General features: G+C 59.0%; 2 protein-coding genes across 7 annotated transcripts; one reads left to right on the top strand and one right to left on the bottom strand.

The window, feature by feature from the left end:
• Nucleotides 1-1,169: 1,169 nt before the first annotated feature.
• On the top strand, nucleotides 1,170-3,538 carry TMEM160 (transmembrane protein 160). Its single transcript, XM_045890412.3, has 3 exons — nucleotides 1,170-1,422; nucleotides 2,460-2,552; nucleotides 3,190-3,538. The coding sequence occupies exons 1-3, from the start codon at nucleotides 1,215-1,217 to the stop codon at nucleotides 3,453-3,455; spliced, it is 567 nt and encodes a 188-aa protein (XP_045746368.1). The 5' UTR covers nucleotides 1,170-1,214; the 3' UTR covers nucleotides 3,456-3,538.
• A 131-nt stretch (nucleotides 3,539-3,669) lies between these two features.
• Nucleotides 3,670-20,619, bottom strand: NPAS1 (neuronal PAS domain protein 1). Of its 6 annotated transcripts, none has more exons than XM_045891808.3 (12): nucleotides 19,914-20,619; nucleotides 18,622-18,804; nucleotides 17,969-18,204; nucleotides 10,554-10,627; nucleotides 10,194-10,283; nucleotides 8,574-8,745; nucleotides 7,121-7,236; nucleotides 6,752-6,909; nucleotides 6,124-6,230; nucleotides 5,661-5,808; nucleotides 4,818-4,912; nucleotides 3,670-4,255 (listed from the first exon to the last, which is right to left on the bottom strand). In XM_045891808.3, the coding sequence occupies exons 2-12, from the start codon at nucleotides 18,741-18,743 to the stop codon at nucleotides 3,792-3,794; spliced, it is 1,782 nt and encodes a 593-aa protein (XP_045747764.1). In that variant the 5' UTR covers nucleotides 18,744-18,804; nucleotides 19,914-20,619; the 3' UTR covers nucleotides 3,670-3,791. The 6 variants fall into 6 exon arrangements, with proteins under 6 accessions (XP_045747764.1, XP_064437734.1, XP_064437735.1 ...); XM_064581664.1 differs by having other exon boundaries at nucleotides 18,622-18,779; nucleotides 19,914-20,045; XM_064581665.1 differs by lacking the exon at nucleotides 10,554-10,627 and having other exon boundaries at nucleotides 19,914-20,055.

Raw genomic sequence — 20,619 nt, 5'->3', positions numbered from 1 at the left:
ACCCAGGCACCCCTATTTTGAAGATTTAATGAGAATATCCACGTAAAGTGAGAGCACAGCATCTGATACATGGTTAGTGCCCAATAAACATCAATTTGTATTACCTCACTTCTCCCTCCCTATAAAAGAGGGAGCATTCTAGTTCATAACTCCTAAGGTTACAATGAGAATGAAATGACATCATGCACAGACTGTGCATAGCACAATTCTTGGCACAGGGAAAGCCACTGGTAAATGTTTGCTATTATTATTTACCAAGTCCCTGCTTATATTGGGTTGGGGGACATGGAGATGTGTCAATCAAGGACCCAGTCCACTGAAAGCTCACAGCCTATTGGCAGAGACAAAGTATAGAGATAGTTACCACACAGTGTAGTAAGGGGATATAAACGGAAATTTGCCAGTTTAAACCTAAAAGGAAACAGCAATAGTTTATAGTAGGGAAAATAGGAAACAACTTAGGGACGGGGATCCCCTGTGGTACCTACGTGTAATGCATACCATTAAACTTAATGCTGTGGAACGGAGGATGGGGATGGTTGGCTGGCGCACGGGGTGAAAATTACTTTTCATTAGACCCTTTTGTATCTTTTGCATCTTGGATTGTGTTCAAAATCAGCAGTATTTTTTAAAATAAGAAATTATGCTGTGAAAAGTATTCAATGCCACCAGTCAATGTTCACGACTTACCGTTATGTGAAAAAAAGTTAATTTGTCAAACGGCCTCTCGTTTTACACTTACCTAGAAAAAAGAGGGAGCAGGAGTACAACAAAGTATTAGCAGTAACTTCATCAGTGGGATTAATGTTGAGTTTTGCTTTCTCCTCTCGGCTTTTCGAGATTTTGCTAAGGTTCTACATTAAGCAGAATTTTGTTTTGTTTTGTTTTTGTTTATTGGCCGTGAGAATTAAAGTTATTAACAAAACTACAACTCCCATCAGGCATCATGCCCCCGGCTTCTGAAGACAGGCCTTCTATGGGCGCAACGTTCTCTGGGATTCGTAGTCCAGTAGCAGAAGTAAGGTGGGACGCACAGTACCGGCACAGATGACAGAGGAGGAATCACCGGCAGTGTCGACCAATGGGCAGTGGGGGCCAGCCCTGAGTGGCGCTCGCAAAACCAATGGGTGAGCCGACGTCCCTGAGTGACGTGTTCTTCAGCCTACGGGCGGCCCATGGGGGCGGGTCGGTGAGCGGCGGCCGTAGTGCGAACCATGGGAGGCGGCTGGTGGTGGGCTCGGGCCGCCCGACTGGCCCGGCTCTGCTTCCGGGGGGCGCTGCTGCCGCCTCCGCGGCCCCGGAGCGGGGGCGCCCGGGGGTCTTTCGCCCCCGGCCACGGCCCCCGCGCCGGGACTTCGCCACCCCCCGTGTCCGAGCTGGATCGTGCGGACGCCTGGCTCCTTCGGAAGGCGCACGAGACAGGTCTGAGGCTGGGGTCGGCCCGGACAGGAGAGGGGGTTCCGGATAGCCGAGCTGTCGGCGCGCCTGAGGTGGGGGGTGGGGACGGGGCTCCTGCTGGAAACAGGGCCGGGGCTCCGGAGCGAGCAGGGCTTCCGTATAAGCGCAGGGAAGTGCTCGCTGCAAGAGCGCAGCCTGTCCGCAAAGAAGGGCTTGCAGATGGGACGGTGTCCGGTTAGCGGGGTGCAGTAGGGATTGGAGAGGTTAGTCGGGCTAGGACTGGCAGCCTTATAAAATTGCACTGCCTGGGTGAGAGAGAGGCGTCCAGAGAGAGTTAAGGGCGGGGAGTTGCCTACTAGAGGGGTCCGCGTTCAAGGAGCCAGTTCAGCTTGAAGAGGCGACCACTCTGCATTAGGCGGGAGTGTGGATCCCCACCAAAGAGGGGGCGAGTTCCGGATTGGAGGGAGGAACAACCAATAATAGAAAAGCTCTGGGCTGATTGGAGGGCCAGGTGATCCAGGCTGCAGGGGGAGGGGCCTCACGTGGAGAGGGTAGATAGAGGCTGGGGTAAGGGTGTGGGGTTTGTAACCCGTTAGCGCCCCACCAGGGGACTTGAATGGATGTAAATAACAGCAAGGAAGGACGTGCGCAGATAGTTGATAGTTGGCATTAGGGGGAGGCTGGAGAGAGACGTGAAGTGAGGGAACAGCTTGTCCCCGGGGGGGAGGGGAGGGCGTGGATACACATGTATGGGGGTGGGACGTTGACCGGGATGACCTCTTGGGATCTGTCTGTCCTCAGATTTAGGTCCTGCAGTTTGGGTTCCTAGATGCTCCTCCACATTCTGCAGACTGTCTTGAATCTTTGGTGCTGCAGAGTTTGGGGGAGAGGGCTCAGAGATGGATGGAAGCCAGAGTTTGGGCGCGGGGATAAGGTTAGGTGGAGGGCTGCCAGGACTAGGCGGGGATTTGGGGTGGGATAACACCGTCCCGGCAGATGGGGTTGGGGGCAGGGTTTGGGCTGATGCTGATTTCTTCCCCCCCCCCGCCCCCTTCCTGTAGCATTCCTCTCCTGGTTCCGCAATGGTCTCCTGGCATCAGGCATCGGGGTCATCTCCTTCATGCAGAGTGACATGGGTCGGGAAGCTGCCTATGGTGAGTGCAGACCCCCCCCACTCTCGCCCCCACCAGGAAGTGTGGGCACTTGCCCCCCCCCCCCACTGAGGAGGTAGAGCCCCCATCCTCCCTGGTGGCTGTAGATTCTTCCCTGCCCCGTCCCAACCTCCCCAGTTAAGTGTGGATCCCCTCACTCTTTCCCCCCACCAGAAGCCACCTCACCCTCCCTCGCACCCACCCCGACTTCCTGGGCACTGGGGAGGGCGGTGGGTCCTTGCCCCCTCCTATCCGACTTCTCGACAAAGATGAGGGTCCTGGCTGAGCCCCTCATGCTGGCTCAGCCCCAGACTGGCCCCGCTGCCGCCCCTCCAGCCCTGTTTTTGCTCTCAGACCAGCTCCCCACCCCTCCTCTGGTCCTGAACCCCACCTCCACATCCTAGACACCCCCCTCTGACACCTTCTCGAGTCCCTGAGCTTGGGTCTCTACTGACCCCTACCCTGACCTTGAGTTTGCCCCATTCTCTAACTCCACCTCAGTTTCCTGAGCCACCTCGGTCCCCGGGTCATCGGGCTCCCAGACCCGGGCCTCCAGCCACCCCACTGCAGGCCGGCAGCCCCCTGGCCTGGGAGCTCGGGCCCGCCCTCCCGCTGACTGCAGCCTTCTCCCCCCGCACAGGCTTCTTCCTGCTGGGCGGCCTGTGCGTAGTGTGGGGTGGCTCCTCCTACGTGGTGGGCCTGGCGGCACTGCGGGGACCCATGCAGCTGTCGCTGGGGGGCGCGGCGGCGAGTGTGGGGGCCGTGCTGGCCGTAGGCCTGCTCTGGGCTTGTGCCGTCGGCCTCTACATGGGTCAGCTGGAGCTGGATGTGGAGCTGGTGCCCGAGGACGACGGGACAGCGGCTGCTGAAGGCCCCGATGAAGCAGGCCGGCCACCACCAGAGTGAGTGGCTGGGCCATGGGGAATGGCTGGGCGCTGGACGGCCGGGGGCCCAAGGACCGGGACATTAAAACCTGACCCTTCGCCTGCTCCATGTTCCGAGTAGTGGTTCCTGCAATGGGGAGGGTGGGGCGGGTGTGGGAGCCAGGCGAGGCAGGTGGAGGTAACCAAGGAGGAGAAAGAAAAGGAGAGAGGAGCCCCGAGGCCCCCGGAGACCGAGCCACAGAGGAGAAGGTGTTTAATTTTCCGGGTGGGCCGACAGGGCTGAGCTCAGCCCTAGGGCAGTGCCCTCGGGGCCCCACCCGTCCCTCAGGGTCCGGCTCTGTAGGCAGCTCTCCAGTCCTCAGTCCCCCTTCCGCTGCATCCTGGTGCCCGTGGGCCCCGGGTACGACAGGCCCAGGGTGGGGTAGAAGGCCTCGGGGAGGGTGGGGCCCGGGCCCAGCCTCTGCAGGTGCGGGTACATGAGGCCCAGCTCCGCGGGGCCATAGCGGATGGTGCTGGGTGTGCACAGGCCCCGCACTACGGGGGGCAGGAAGCCCGCATGGAGGAGGGAAGGTGGGGGGTCCCCAGGAGGCCCCAGGCCCCAGGGCCGCACCAGGTCCTGCTTCAGGGCCCCTGCCCGGATGACAGAAGTAAACTCAGGCCGAGGCAGGGCCGGGTGGCCAGACGGCTCCTCGTCCCCACTGTCCTCTGGGTCTTTAGCCTCCCCTGGGCGAGGCTCCACTTTGATGCGTTTGCCCCGGTTCCGGGGGGCCTCGTCCTTGTCTAGGGGGGCAGCCTGCTTCCCTTCCACTGGAGGCTCTGGCTCTAGAAGAGGGAGACATGAAGGGCGCTGGGTGTGTGCGTCCCCAGCCCTCAGTCTTCCCATCTGTGGAATAAAGCTGAGCTCGGTGGTCTAGACCTGTGGGTCTCAGCTGGGGCCATTTTGTCCCCTAGCGGGACATGTGGCAGTCTGCAGACATTTCTGGTTGCCACAGCTAGGGTGGACGGTGCTCCTGGCCTCTATGGGTAGAGGTTGGGGATTCTGCTAAACACCCTACAATGCACAGGACAGGCCTCAAAGCTGAGAACGATCTGGCCCCAGATAGCAGTAGAGGGGAGACTGACAAGCCCTGGTCTAGACCCGTGTTGTCCGACAGCACTTTCCTCGATGGCGTTCCGTATCTCTGTGCTCCAGTGCGTTAGCCACTGGCCACGTGAGGCCACGGAGCCCTTGAAATGTGGCAAGGGTGTCCGAGAAACTCAGTCTTTCATTTTTGATTAAACGTAAGTCACCACACGTGGCTAGTGGCTTCCAGACTGGGAAGCTCAGGGCCCAGAGACCCCTTCCCTTGGAGCGTCCCGGGGTGAGGTGGGAGGTGAGGCTCACCTGTGGGCTCTGGCTCGGGGCTGGATGCGTCCTCACAGGCCACGCTGGCCGGAAGCTGGAAGGCATCCAGAGGGGTCTGGCCACCCTCGGCTTGGCTGGGGACAAGACGGGGGGTGTAGAGCCCCCACCCCATGGTACTTAGGGCCCATCACTGCAACCCCCCTCCTCCAAGCTGGGGTCTAGCCCAGCTTAGCCCCGTGTCCCGAGGCCAGACCTGGGCAGCCTGTGCCCCCCGCCCCCCCCCCTGCGAATGTCACCACCTGGGTGTCCCCTGGGTACCTCATGCTCATCTCCCCTCAGCATCTTCCTCTCAAACTGCTGCTCCTCTCAGGAGCCCCAAGCCAGGCCATCAAAGCCAGAGACGTGGGTGTGAGCAGATGCCACCTGCCCTCCTCCACGTGCACTGTCTGGCATTTCCCGGACCCGCCCCAACCTCTTCCCTGGGCTCCCAGCCCCTGTCGTGTCCCTCGAAGTCCCTTGCGGCAGCCAGAGGGGTCTTTCCACAAAGCAGACATGACTGTGACCCTCTCCGGCTTTAAACTCTGCCATGGCTCCCCAGTGCCCCAGAATCAAGTCCAGACCCTCTGCGTGGGACTGAGGCCACTTCAAAGCTGCCTCCTCAATCCTCTGTCCCCTGCAAGCAAGGTCACTCCAACTCCGGGCCTTTCCTTTCACTGTCCCCCTGTCCCCCTCCTGTTTTCAAACCCTTCTGGGCTTGTCCTCTTTGAAAAGCTCCCCCCACCCCGAAGAGGAGCCCCCCCCACCCCAAGCTGGGGAGAGACGGCAAAGTCTCGCGGAGGGGTTCTGAGCCGCCCTACGGGGCACACGGGCTACAGCCCTCACCTGAGCACGTAGCTGACCCAGAGCACGTGGCGCTCCCCGGGGCTCTTCCCGCTCACGGCCACGGTGGCCACGGACTGCAGCCACACAAAGCCCCCAGCCCGCTGCAGCCAGCGGTAGTAACCAGTCATCACCTGCCCCTTGTCCAGCACTGGGCCCAGCCCAGGGGCCGGCCGAGACAGAGACAGACAGGTGGACAGGAAGATGGGGCGAGAGAGGAAGACGGGGACAGAGAGGGTGACGGTAGGGAGGAGACAAGGTCAAAAGTACAGAGCGGGAGATGGGGAGAGACCGAGTCAGAAGGACTGAGCACTAACCTGGCACGGGGGCCTTCTGGATTTTTAAGGGGGGCGGGGTCACAGAGACACCACGGCCCCTTTCCTCCCACCCCACGTCTGAGCTGTGGCTCAGGGTGCAGGGATTGGGGGCACTCAGGCCAGGGGTGCTAGGAGACAGGGGTTCTCACGGTCCAGGTGGCTCTGGCGGATCCTGGCTGCGTCCTGTCCGTGGACAAACTGGTAGCAGCTGCGACCCACGAGCTCTGAGGGCCCCAGGTCCATGTGGTCGCTGACTCTGAGGACAGCAGGTGACAAAGGAGTTGAGAAGGGGTCTGAGACCAGGGGTTAGAGGACAAGAGGCAGTGTTGGCTCTGGAATCACCAGGAGTGCTCTGGGCCTCAGTCTAACCCTGGGTCAAATGGGCGTAACACTAGTGTCCCTCCTAGGGTGGCCATGAGCATTCAGGCAGGTGGCACTGCTGGGTGCGGGGTGGCCCCGGGCACTCGGAAGGCTCTCAGAGCGTGGGGACGATTTCACATTTTACTTTTCCCCACTGCGCGGGGCAGGAGACAAAGTGGGGCGGGGCGGGGCCCTGCAGGAGGGGCCTCGGGCAAGCCCCGCCCACCCTCCCCCCCCGGGCCCCGCCCCGGCCTCCTCCTTCCGGTACCTCCGCCCTCGGGGCTCTTCCGTCCCCGGGGCTCTTCCGTCCCCCGGGGCTCCCCAGCCCCCGGGGCTCCCCAGCGCAGCTCTGACTGCCCGCAGCCCCAGCTCTCCCGCGTGGCCCCATCCGCCCGCCTCGGCCCCCAACCCCGGTACCTGCTCTCACAAGCAAGGATGGTGAGACCCAGGCTGAGACGGAAGACGATCGTGTGTCCGTGTAGCGGCAGCTCAGCCAGGGGGGCCGGGGGCAGCGTGTGGCCCAGAGCCACAAGGCCCAGGGAGCGGGCCCGAAGGCGCCCCGTTACGTGGATGACCTGCAGGCGGCAGGCGGGGTTGGAGGAGAAGCCTGGCGAGGCCGGGGGGACGGGTAGGGGGCAGGCACGGGCAGGAGGACCACAACCCGGCCACCGGGCCAGGCTGCGGCTGTCACCCACAGGTGCCGGGGCACAAGGACATAGCTGGCGGAAATGCGGGGGCTCTCCCCAGGTGGGCGTCAGAAGCTGGGGCCGGAGAGCTCACACTCACCTTGTACCCCGAGGCCTTGACGTGCAGCCCCCTCTTGGTGAGGGTCGATTTCATGCGGATGAAGAAGGAGCGCTCCTGGACCCGGGAGAAGGGAGGCACCTCGGCGGCGCTGGCCTCTGGGGTGGGGAGTGAAGGAAGGTTTCGGGGTCCGGAGGAAAAAACACACACGGGCCCCCCTTGCCCCCAGTACAGCTAGCCAAGGGTCATGGCCACGGCCTAATGGTTACACAACCTCACTGAAGTCGTATACCAACCTCCCCTCTGAGCAGCAGCCAGCCCGGTCTCAAATATAACCCTGTCCCTTCCTGCCCTGAAACCACCATGGCTCCCTAGGACCCTTGGGCTAAAGCCCAGCTCCTCACCTTGGCCTCAAACTTTGGCAAGAACCGCCTCCCGCTGACACCAACTTAGCTACAAACTCCAGGTCTCAGGTGGGACAGCTTCTCCTCCAAGAAGCCCTCCCTAACCCCCTGGCTGGGTCAGGCATCCCTTTGGGGTGGGACCCCAGCCCTGACCACTCTGGATCATCATTCTCAAGGGACTGGTCAGTCTTCCCCACCTGGACTGTGAGCCCAGAGGGTAGGGCTGGGGCTGCTGTCATCTCTGTGTCCCCAGCCCTCCCCAGCACAGAGCAGTAAGACCCACAAATACAGATTAGTCTCTAAATCCCGTGGTGGTCTTATAGCTGCTCACACCCAGACGGACCTGTGCCTCGGTGGACCCTCGTGTGTGTCACAGACATCTCCCAAGCTTGCAAGCGCTGCTGACAGCTCAGATGCTTTTGGTGTGAAGCAAACCCGATATAAGAAGATCCTACTTACAGGAGAGTTAGCCTCCAGTCCCCCAACATCTCAGAGCTAAAAGGAACTTTCAGGGTAATCTCCCAACACCCACCCTCTCCAACATGGAGTGGAATTTTCCACTGGAGAGAAGGCCTGGAAGCACAGATGCTACAGCCAGACAAACCTGGGCTGGAGTCCAGCTCAACCACTCACAGCTGTGTGACCTGGGGCAATTAACTTAACCTCTCTGTGCTGTGCCTCAGTTTCCACCTGTGCAAAATGAAGACAGTGATAGTTCCTGCTTGCGGGGTTGTGATTAGGATTCAGTGAAATTATGCACTTAAAGGCACAGCACCTGTAAAAGCCAATGAGCGTGCACTGTTTTATTATTACCAAAGCCGGGTTCCAGCTGTCACCCACAGGCACCCATCTCCACTTGGTGGCCAGAGGGGTCTTTCTAAAATTCAAATCTTGGGGAGCCAGGCAGCTTAGGCAATTTTAGGGAGCCAAGTCTTGTTGCCTCGGTTTAGCCTCTGATCATTTTACAAAAATTTGCTTTGCACAGCTCGAAGGAGAGTGGTTTTTGTTTAAAGAAGACATGGCTGGATACAGTGTACCGGGTGTCCCTTGACCTACCCTCAGCCGCATTCTTTGGGGGCCCTTGGAATTACCGATCTCAGGGGTATCCGCGAGCGAGGAGGAAGACGAGGAGGAGGAAGAGGAGGGAACGGAGGGCGGGGTGGGGGGCCCGGGGGTCGGGGCCCGGAGCCCCAGTTGCTCCAGCACCTCGGAGTGGTCCCCGGGGTGGATGTAGTCGAAGACGCTGCTACCCGTCAGCTCCACCTGCCGGCGGAAGAGGGGACCGCAGAGGGCGGGTAAGATGCGCGCGCAGTCACTCGCCCGGGGTTCAGCCTCGGGCTCACTCGCCTCCGTTGCAAGCGCGCTTCAAGCCAGTTTTGTGTTTTTATTAGAATTTCTATTTAACCTTTTAACCTTTTTTTTTTTTTACCTTTTTTTTAAAAGGAGATACAAACTTAGGCTCTAATGCCTTTCTCACTTCAAACCCGGTGATCATTAAGGATTTTCTGCACCTGCTTATTAAGAAGCCGCGTGCCTGCTTCTCATAGCTTCCATTTGCCCAACTCCCACCCGCACGCAGCAAACAACTGTGCCCGGAAATGAATCACAGGATATCCCAGCAGCGATGGAGATCAGGATACAAGCAGTGGGGTGGTTTTCGAACTCCTTAAAGAGTTGGAACTTCTCAATCAGATAGACTATCATTCAGTTCACCCCCCAATCTCTCAAAGCAATCCCTCTTTGCTCCACACCTCCCCCAGTCCAGGTCCCTATCTCCCCCGCCCGCCCCCCCGCTGTGTTCCTGCCCCAGCGTCCTCCCTGCTCTTCTGGCTTTCAGTCTCCACTTTAATACCCCCACTAAGTTACTCCTCTGACCATGCCCCTCCCCCCCACCACACACACACCTCAGAAGCCTCCCAGAGCTCCCACTGCCCCTGGGTTTGCGATCACATGCTTCCCTCTGAACTCCTCCTCATCAAACCCTTCCCTGCACCAGCTGCAAGCCTTTCATCCACTCTTCCTTCCCCCTTCCCCTTGTCCATATTCCCCTATCTCCAGGGTCTTCCTCCTCCAGGCATCTCCAACAACTCACTGAAACGGTGCTCACAAAGGCCAAACACCGAGCACCGGCTTTTCTAAATTTACCATTTGGTAAAACCTTTATCAAAGTGATGAGAGGATAGCAATTTGTGCTGAATGGATTGGGGAGGCCTAAGATGCCCCCCAGGAGCCAGGCTCCCCAGGGATGGGGGTCTTCGGTTTCTGCTTTTAGCTCCCAGTGCCACCTGCAGGAGCTGGGGCAGAAACAGCTAGTGGAAGTAAAGACAAAATGCAAGCCAGTCCACTGAAACGCCACAGAAAATCTTCCAAAGTTGGCAAAACCCAAGCCCTCCCAATACAAATGGTTGCAATTCTTTACAATGGGTAAGAAAAAGCAAGTTTTGGTAAATATGGTGCATCTGGCTAAGGCTCATCGACAAACTGATCTTTCTGCTGATCTGCTTTCTTCAAACTGACCTGTTACTTTAATAACAAACCCCCTCCCCCGCCTGTCATGTGGAGCCTCCTGGGGCTCCCAGGGGTGCACTTTGAGAACCATGGATCCAGTTCACTTTTTAGGCTGGGATGGTGAGGCCAGGAGAGAGAAAGGGCATGCATCACGGGCCAGCAAGGGAGATGCCAGTCCAGGCAGCCTGCCGCGGGCCCCTTACCTGTGACAGACCCAGATAGATGGAGACGGTCTCGGAGATGTAGAGGAACTTCCCTTCCTGGTTCAAGGCAAACACGAAGCCATCCAGGGACTAGGGTGGGGAGAAATAGGGAGAGGGGAGAGGAGGGCTGGGCATCTGTCCAGCAGGTAAGTGATAAGAGATTCTGAAATCTGGCTCGCCACCTAGGATGGATTAATCTGGGGCGGGGGAGGGGCTTTCGTGGCCGTGGGAAAGGGCGGGCAGGAGCGGGGAGCCCCGGCCTGATGCTCTCATGGGATGGACGCTGGAGCAAACGGTGCCGCTCTCCGGAGGTGGCCACCAGGTGGCAGCAAGGAGCAGCAGGCCGGGCAGGGGCCTCACCTGCAAGATGTGTCCTCCCAGGTGCTGCTCGAAGACCTCAGACACCAGCGCCACGGGGCCCCTGTGGCCTGGGGCTGGGGACAGAGGGAGGGGTGAAGCCGGAGCCTGTTGGTAGGCCCCCATTCGAGCCAGCCTACAGATCTCCCTCTCTTCTCCCCAGTCCTGGAGCCGTCTTGGGGCGCTGGGGGCCCCGGGCCCGTCGGGGAGAAACCTGGGCTCGTGGGGAGGGGTGGGAGGGGCGGAAGCGGGCTGAGACGCACAGACAGACGCCAGAGGACGCAGGGAGCCGTCCATCCACGCATCCATTCAGAAAGTCTCCCTGAGCCCCGGCTGGGCAGCAGGCCCTGTGCTGGGGACACAGAGGCGGCCCGGACGGCCTGCTCTTCCCCTCACGAGGCACCGGGGCCAGGGGCAGACACACCACACGCAAGCAACTAGCAAATATAGAATTATCATACGTGCCAGGGCCATGAAGGATTGAAAAGGTGGTGTGAAGTGAGGCCTGTCGTGGGAGGGGGCATTTGAGTTCAGACCCAAAGGATGGCAATGGGACAGACTGAAGAGGAGAGAGAGACAGAGAGACATTTGTACAGAGAGCCAGAGAGAGTAAGAGAGACAAAGAAACAGATATTGAAAGACAAAGACACCAGACAGACAAGCAGTTGGACAGAGAGACATACAGAGGGATACAAGGAATAGAGAGAGAAGGACATTGCAACTCGACAGAAAAAGGACAAACAGGGGTGCCCGGCTGGCTTAGTCCGTGGAGCAGGTGGCTCTCTCTTGATCTCGGGGTCGTGAGTTCGAGCCCTGCATAGGGTGTAGAGATTACTTAAAAATAAAATCTTAAAAAAGAAAACCAAAACCCCAATGAAGTGTCACCTCACACCCACTAGGATGGCTAGAGTTCAAAGAGAAATGTTGGCGGGGATGTGGAGAAATCGGAATCCCTGTGCATTGCTGGTGAGAATGGAAAATGATGCAGCCGCTCTGAAAAACAGTATGGAGGTTCCTCAATAGGTCACATATGGGGGCGCCTAGGTGGCTCAGTCCGTGAAATGTCTGCCTTCGGCTCAGGTCCTGATCTCAGGGTCCTGGGATTGGGTCCTGCTCAGCGGGGAGCCTGTTTCTCCCTCTCCCTCTGACCCTCACTCATTCTTTCTTTCTCTAGTGCTCTCTCTCTCTCTCTCAAATAAACAAATAAAATCTAAAAAAAAAAAAAAAGTCACACATAGAATCACCTGCCACACAACCCAGCAATTCCGCTCCTAGGTATATACCCCCCAAAGAACTGGAAGCAGGTGTTCTAACAAATATTCTACACAGATGTTCACAGCAGCATGATTCCTAACAGTCAAAAGGTGAAAACACCTCAAAGGTCCATTACCTGATGGACAGATAAATGAAACGTGCTATATTCATACAGTGGAATATTATTCAGCCAGGAAAATGAATGAAGTGGGGACACATGCTCTAATGCGGATGGACTCTGAAAACATTATGATGGGGGCGCCCGGCTGGCTCAGTCGGTGGAGCATGCGACTCTTGATCTCAGGGCCATGAGTTTGAGCCCCACATTGGGCATGGAGCCTAATTAAAAATAATGTGAGAACATTATGCAAGACACAAGAGGTCACACACTGTGTGATTCCATTTCTATGAATTGTCCAGAGCAGGCAAATCCATAGAGACAAGAAGCGTTGGTGGTTGGAGGGGGGGATGGGGAGTGTCTGCTAATGTGGATGGGGCTTTTTGGAGGGCGATGAAAATGTTCTGGAACCAGATAGAATGGTGGTTGCACAACCCTGTGACTGTACTGTCACTGAATTGTACACTTTATTTTTTAATTTAATAAAGCCCACTGCAGGGCTTGAACTCACAACCCTGAGATCAAGACCTGAGCTGAGATCAAGAGTCAGATGCATAACTGACTGAGCCACCCAGGTGCCCCCTGTACATTTTTTAAAAAAGATTTTATTTATTTATTTGAGAGAGAGAGAGAGAGAGCACAAGCAGGGCGAGTGGGAGAGGAAGAAGCAGGCTCCCTGCTCAGCAGGGAGCCCAATGTGGGGCTCAATCCCAGGGCCCTGGCAGATGCTTAGCCGACTGAGCCACCCAGGCGTCCCCACTGTGCATTTTAAAATGGTGAATTTCGGGGTGCCTGGGTGGCTCAGATGGTTGAGCGTCTGCCTTCGGCTCAGGTCATGATCTCAGGGTCCTGGGATCGAGCCCCACATCGGGCTTCTGGCTCAGCGGGGAGCCTGCTTCTCCCTCTCCCTCTGCCTCTCTCCCTGCTCATGCTCTCTCTATCTCTGTGTGTCAGATGAGTAAATAAAATCTTAAAAAAAAAAGGTGAATTCCATGTTATATAAATTTTACTTCAATTAAAAAAAAAGTTTTAAGGGGCACCTGGGTGGCTCACTCGCTTATGCATCTGCCTCTTGATTTTGGCTCAGGTCATGATCTCAGGGTCATGAGATCGAGTCCTGAGTGGGGCTCTGCGCTCAGAGGGGAATCTGAGATTCTCTTTCCCTCTCCCTCTGCTCCACACCCCCACTCTCTCTCTCTCTCTCAAATAAATAAATATTTATTTATTTTTATTTTATTTTATTTTTTTTAAAGATTTTATTTATTTATTCATGAGAGACAGAGAGAGAGAGAGAGACAGAGGCAGAGGGAGAAGCAGGCTCCCCGTGGAGCGGGGAGCCCGATGTGGGACTTGTTCCCAGGACCCTGGGATCATGACCTGAGCCGAAGGCATACACTTAACTGACTGAGCCACCCAGGCGTCCCTAAATAAATATTTAAAAAATATTTTAAAAGAGATAGGGACAGACATATGTAGACAGAGAAATTCAGAGACAGACGAAGACAGAGAGACGTAAAGAGATGGAGAGAACAGAAAGGAGGTGCTCAGAGAGACATACAGTGAAAGAGGGTGACTGACAGAAGGATGTGGCAAATGAGACCAAGGGCAAAGAGAGACCCAGCCCCCAACAGGCAGGAGCAAAGGTGGGAGAGTGTGTGTGTGGTGGGGGGTTGGAGCCTGTTTCCACAGGGACCCTCTCCCTGACCCCGTAGAGAACCACCTCCCAAGGGATCCTATGTCTGGATTGGGGAGCCAGGGGATTCAGTGACCTTGAAGGTCGCCAGGTCTGGTGCCAAGCCCCAGGGCTGGCCCTCCCTGGCTGTGTGCCCTGGGCCCAGTCCGTTCGCCTCTCTGTGCCTCAGTTTCCTCCTCTGTCAAGTGGCTTTGCAAAGAGCGCTGACCGCACTGGCTGGTTGAGCATTCGGTCAGCTTAAGGAACAGAAAGGGCCCAGCACCCGCCTGGCACACGACAGGTGCTCCCAGACGCAGAGCAGGGATTAGCATTAATAGTGTGATTACTATTGTTATTTCCAGACCATCAAAACACCAGGCAGCCAAACCTCGTCCGCGCGCCCCCCTCGGGACTCGGGTGGGGCCCCCAGCCCCGCCCCCAGCCCCCTAACGTCTTGGCCACGCCTCCTTCTCCCAGGAGCACCTCCCGCTGTTCGCACCCTTTTCCCACCCCTGGCTGGAGCTCCAGGAACAATAAATGGGGTGGGGGGTTGATGGGGACCCCTCCCCCGAGATGCAGCGCGAACCAGCCGGGTGACAGGCAGGAACAATGCCGCCTGCTAATTGTCGCAATTTTCCCCTGTCATTTTTGCTAATTCCTTCATTTTCCCGCTCACAGGATCAGCCCAGGTCAGACTGAACGTCTGCAATTAACAGCCTTAATGGGCACGTCGGACTGGGGGTGCGCAGGGGGAGGGCTCGCTGTTCCCCCATTGGGACAGGAGCTTTGGGGTAGGTCCCCATCACTGACTGATGCATCTTATCACCCCCTGCTTCCCCCTCCCCAAACCCAACTCCCCAGCCTCCTCCCCCTGGGTTCCTGCCTCTCCAGGCAAATGCCTCAACTCCGCTGTCCCCCAAATTACGCACGTGGCTCTTTACTGCTCCCAGATCTGCCCCCTCCTCACACCCAAACCCCCAACCATCACTCAGTCATTCAATAAACATTTGCTGCATTTCTCATTGGAGCCTGACTGCTGGAGAAAAAAAAAATTGTCCCAGTTGTCATCACAGAGTGGGGACTGAGGGGAGGTGGGGAGAAGGCCGCTCCCAGGTCTTAGGGGTCTGGTCACCTCCTATTCTCAATTGGCCTGAGAGAGAGTCACTGTCTGGGGAGAGGGAAGCCTGGCTCCCTGGGGGCAGGCCTGAGGGCCTCTGCACTCACCTCCTCACGGGTCTCCCTGCTTCTACCCTCACACCCGCCACCTCCGGCTCCCATCCCACTTGGGCTAACAGCTAAAGTCCCCACCAAGGCCCACGAGGCCCTGCAGGACCTGGTCCTTGCTGTCCACTCCCTGCCTCACCTACTCCTCTCTGGACGCCTTGGCCTCATTATGGCCTGCACCCAGCGACCTGATTCCTGCCTGCCTCAGGGCCTTTGCACTTACTCCCTTGGCCTAGACTGCTTTTCTTCCAGCTTTTCTCAGGCTTGTGTCCTCACCTCCTTCCTCGCCTCCTTTGAGCTCAAAGGTCCCTTCCTCAGAGATGCTGTGCCTGATCTGTGAATGAAAATGTCAACCCTCCTCCCCTCACTCTGTTCCACAGTCACCCAACAAATATTTTGCAAGCCCTTACTGTGCCCCAGGCACTGTTCTAGGCTCAGGGAACAAGGTGTCATGGGGGAGAGACACAATGAACAAGAGAAAGAAGAAATAGCGTCGGATGACAATAGGTCCTTTGGAAAGAAATAAGACAGGAAAGGGAGACAGGGAGTGCTGGGGGCAGGGCTGTTGTCAGTGTTCATAGTCAGGGAAGGCCTTCCTGAAGAGCTGACATTTGGAGGGAAAGAAGTTACTGCGGGAGGGCACAGCAAGTGCAAAGGCCCTGAGGTGGGAACGTGTCTCTCTGAAGAACAACAAGGTAGCCAGAGTGTGTGTGTGTGTCTGTCTGTGTGCGGCAGGGGGTGGGAGGGAGTTGAAGAGGTGAGAGGGGTAGAAAAATGAGATCAGAGAGGTGGGGGGCAGTGGGCCTCCCATGAAGGATCTGTAGGCCCATCCTTGAGGTCAGGGACTTTGTCCTGTTCCCTGGGGTGTCCCTAGAACAGGGCCTGGCACAGGGAAGGTGTTCAGTGGGTGTTGAATGAATGCTGACCACTGATGCAAGATCCAGGCTCTCTCCTCCCTGGACTCAGAGGTCCCGGGCTAGCCTTCAACATCCATTGTGCTGTTTTACAGCCAGCCGACCAAGGCCCAGAGGGAGACTGGGACCTCCAAGGTCCCCAGAGACCTATGAACAGGCCAAGTTGGGAGGCTAAGAAGGTGCCCCCTGAAGCCAGTTGGAATCTCAGCTGGGCCCAGGCTTGGCTGACGATGCCTTGGGCAAACAGCTTCACCTCTCTGGGGCTCAGTTTTCCACTTCTATAAAATGGAAACATCGCTTTCCTCCTGATGTTTTTTGAGAGGGTTAAGCAAGTTTTGTGGGTTTTTGTTCTGTTCTGTTTTTTTTTGTTGTTGTTTTGCGTGTTATTTTATATAGTGCTCAAGACAGTCTGACATGCATTGGATATGTTTGCGATTATAATTGAGGAGGACACGGGAGCACCCTCCCCTTCGGAGAGTGGGAGGCACCCTGCTTTGCTCTCTGACTAGCTAAGACGCTGTCCTCAGTTTCCTCGGGGGTGGGGGTGGGGGTGGGGATTATGGAAGCAGGCCCTTGACCTCTTGCTGGGGACCCTGTGAAGGAGACACCTCCAAATTCCTACTCTTGGGGCTACAGGAGGGAGTCCACACAGTACCTCCAACACATACTGTCCTGGACCGGGGGGGGGGGGGTGGCGGGGGGGGGGGGCTCCGGGGAGTAGAGGCTGGGGGCGTCGACCAAGTCCACGGTCTGCCCCCTCAGGGCCGTGTCCTCAGCGGGCGCGCATCCCCTTCAAGTGCCCAGCCAGGCGGGGGTGGGGGGGTGGGAGCTGGCCGCCGGAGGAGCTCTCGGCACCCCCTCCCTCCCTTTCTCTCCCCGCGTCCGGGACAATAGACAAGATGTTTATCCCCCGCCGGCGCACATGTTGTTCGCGGTAATGACAGTAATCAGCGGCGCTAATGCGGCATTCTCTCGGCGCCAGTCAATTCGCCTAATTACCGCCTGGGAAGCCGGATTATTTAAATTTAAATGGTGATTTATTGCGAGCTTAATCAATGCTATTTTCTCTCCCCCCCCCCCTCCCCTGGGACCAGGGCAGGAGGGGAATCGGAGCCCCTCCAACCTCACCCTAAGGACACCCGTTCCTCTGGTGGGGAGTGTAGCCTGGGGTGCCCCGGCCCGCTCACCTGCGACCTCGGGTTAACACGATTCATTGTCTGCTTGTCGTTGACAACGAGAAGCAGTAAGACGTCAGGGTAACAGTAACATAACACTCCTAGGTATCCATCAATAATAAAGTTGAATTCTAATAAAAGGAGCTAGCTGGCTATCTGTATCTGTGTTTTACCTCTTCGATCTTTTTACATAGCGTAGATTGCATTTCTCTTCTCTACTTCATTATTGGGTCTTGGCTACTAGGATGGCAGTCTTGGGTGGGGGGCTTTTATCAAGCCTGTGTACGGCTGGATCCTGAGGGCTCAAAACAGTAGCTGCTTAATAAACCACAGGCCCCAACAACTCTGCAGGGTCACCACCAAGAGTCACTACGTATTGATAGCACGTGGGGCTTTACACACGTCACCTGGTTGATTTTCACCTCAGCCCTCTGGGTGTGCTTGTGGACTTTCATCAGGATTCCCATTTCATGTGTGAGGCACGGAGAGGTCAGGTGGCCTGCCCGAGGGTCACAACGCTGGGGGTGGCCGAGTGGGGACAGGACCCAGGAGAGTCTTTCTGAAGCTCTCCATCTTACCTGCCAGCTTCTACTGTCTCCCTCCCGCTTTCCCAAACTGGGAATTCAGACTCCAGAGTCCTTGTGCTCCCCCCTGGGGCCCCTCAAGTCTGAGTGAGGGGGTTTCTTGCCCATGAGTGGATGGGGAGGCCCAGGCTGGGCCCCCCTCTGTCCCGCCCATGGAGCTGCGGGCCTTTTTTGTGATAATAACGATTCATCTCCCCTAATAAAAATAACAGCATTGGCTAGTGGTCGGATCCCTGGTGTTGCGGGGCGGCGGGGGCCCCTTAGTCGGGCCAGAATTCATGAAATCATCCCTACCTCGTGTGCCCGTTTTACAGATGAATAGACTGAGGCTTGGAGACTAGAAGTCACCCGGTTGGGGCACACAAAAGGTCTGGCTGACTTCCAACCCCGTGCTCGCTGCCGGCCAAGGAACTGGGCAAGGGCCCTCCGGTCCGAGGGAGGGCATTGGGACCCCCGCCCCCGCGCATGCGCACTCACCGAGGCCGGCCGGTGGCCCTGCGGCCCGCAGTCCCCAGGGCGGCGCCCCGAGGGCGGCGAAGCGGCGCAGGCGGAGGTAGGTGACGCTGAGGCGCACGATGGACGCCTTGTCCAGCTGGCTCGAGATGGCTCCGGGCAGCGGGAGCAGCTTGGCCAGCTCGAAGAACTCCAGGTTCTCCTTTCCGCGCCGCGAGCGCGCCGCATTCCGGGACTTCTCCTTGCGCTGCGCCTGCAGGCTGGGCGGGCGGCGCGGAGGGGGCGTCAGCGGGGCCGCGAGGCTCCGGGGTCCGCGGCCTGGGGGAGCCCCGCCCTCGGGGCCTCGGAACCGGACGGGACGTGGGAAGTGGATTCAACACTGGAGGTGGGGGCAGAACCTGCGTGTGAATTCTGCACCCGGCCGTGGGGACAGAACGTGGGGTGTAAATAAATTCTGGGGGGAAGGAGGCGGAAGAGGGGAGAAATTAAATGTTGGGTAGACTCTGAGGAAGGGGGGTAGGAACGGAACACGGTGGGGGTTGTTTGTAGAACAAAGGTTGAGCTACTCTGGGTAAGAAATTCTCGCTCCGGAGGGCGGGGCAGCAAGCTGAGTGTGAATTCTCCCAGGACGCCCCTGGGGGGCGGGGCCACGGCCCGAGGGGCGGGGCTTTGCTCACCAGGGTCCGGGCGGGGCCTTGACCACCAGCCCAGGCAGAAAGTCCCACGGGACGCTGCGGCCACGACCTCCCCCGCACTTGACCTCGCCTCCGCCGCCACTGCTGGGGTAGGGGGCCGCCATCTCCGCGGGGGCGGCCTCAGACGGGCTCAGAGCAGCCTGCGGGACCCGAGACCCGCGTCTCCTGCCGCGGAAGGGAGCCGGAGGCAGCGCTCGGGGCCCGAGGGGGCCCCCCCGGGAGACCCGCTAGGGAAACTGAGCTCCGTGCGGCGCTCGGGGTCCCAGCAAGGAGCTGGGGCTGGAGGGTGCCTCAGTTTCCCCTCCCCGGGGGCCCCGGGACGGAGCCCGCTGTTCTCACCCTGCCCGGCCCCAGGCGAAGCTCGGGGCGAGGACGTGCCCCGCCGCCGCCGCCGCCGCCGCCGCCGCCTCCCCCGCGCCGCCCGCCAGCGCGGCCGCCTCACGCCCGCGCCGGGCCGGCTCCCGCATACCAATAGGCGCACGCGGCGCGCATACGGATCCGACCGGCCCGCGCGCTGCGTGCCAAGCATGCCCAAGCCGGGCGGGCGGGGGGCAGGCGCCTCGCCGGGGCCCAGGCGCGCCCGGCTCCTGCCCCGAGAGCCCTCTGTCCCGGGGATCCGCTCTCTTAGCCCATCCCAGGAGTCCGTTTGCCCTCATCCGCGGTGCGCCCATTTCCCTGGCTGGGCTAAGGAGGTAAGGGGGGCAGAGGGCAGGGACCCCACCCAATGGCCTGCCCAGGGACCCCCCCCCCCCCAGGCCCTTGGGGTGTGGCCATGCGTCCGGGCCGCCAAATCTCCTCAACCACAACTTCCTTCCCGAAGACCCGGGCGTGCGAGCCACAGCCCCCGACGCAGTGGCCAGAGCATCAGCCAGAGGACGCCCGCAGGATCGCCCCGACACTCAGGGCCCAGGTGTCCTGGTACTCAGATCCTCCGGAACCAGGAACGTGTTCAATTAGGTCTTCATTCCTCCGGGACTAGGCATTAAGGATTCCCTCCCCCACCCTGCTCCCAATAGCCAGGCCGCCCCCGAGCCTCTCCAGCCAGGTGTCCGGATGCCCTAGACCTTGGTGTCCAGGTACCCAGCCCCCTATTCCTCCGGGACCCAAACATCCGTGTACTCCTTCCCCCCAACCTCAGGATACAGGCGTCCTGATACCCTAGCCCCCTGCACACTGGAGTTCCAGCCCCCTGCTTCTTCAGGACCCAGGAGTTCCCTGGCCCCTCCTGCCTGCCTCCCGGCGTCCCCTACCCGCAGGACCCACAGCGCCCTTACCTGGCCGCGGGGCAGGCTCCGGGCGCGGCGTGGGGCCGGCCGGGCGGCGCAGAGGGGTGGCCCCATAGACCCCGGGGCAGGCCGGGCTCGGCGGGGCGCGCGGGCTGTGGCGCTCGGTTCTCCGCGCCCACCGCGGCCTCGCAGACTTGGGAGCCGCGCGGACCGTGCCGGCAGGCGGGGGCGGTGCCTGCGGAGCCCCGCCCACCTAGTCTCCGCCCCCTCGGTCCGGCCCCCGCCACAGCCTCTTCGGCCTTTTGCTGTGGTAGGGGCTTCCCAGCGAGGGACTCTGGAGCGGCCCCGGAACCCGAGTCCGCTCCGCCCACCGCAGCTTCGGGGGTCCGGCCCCCTCCCACCAGAATGACAACCTCGGAGCCGGGGCTTCCCCATCTCGTCCGGAGTCTCCATACTCCAAACGGAGGAGCTAGCACCTTAGTCCCCCAAGAGAACCCCGAGCTCCAGCAGCCCCTCGGGCAAGGCGGGCATCCATACACCCAAACCCCGTGTAGGGGTGGAGACTTAGCCTTCAGTACCCGCGCCAGGGATGCGAATCCAGGCGTTCGAGACCCTCCTTTCCCAGGAGAGAATTTCAGGGTGTGAGCATGCCCTCTACAAGAAGGGGGCCCCCGCACCCAAGACCTCCCCCAAAGGCCAGGCTTTGGCGTCCGGACCTGCCCTCTCTCAGGATACTGGGACCCAGGTGTCGGAA

Source organism: Mirounga angustirostris, unplaced genomic scaffold (genome assembly GCF_029215605.1).
Source record: "Mirounga angustirostris isolate CCGP_5_RB_7025 unplaced genomic scaffold, mMirAng1.0.hap1 SCAF_16, whole genome shotgun sequence".
In the NCBI taxonomy this organism is placed as follows: domain Eukaryota; kingdom Metazoa; phylum Chordata; class Mammalia; order Carnivora; family Phocidae; genus Mirounga; species Mirounga angustirostris.
Note: the sequence above shows the minus strand (reverse complement) of the source record. Positions and strands in the feature narration are given on the sequence as shown.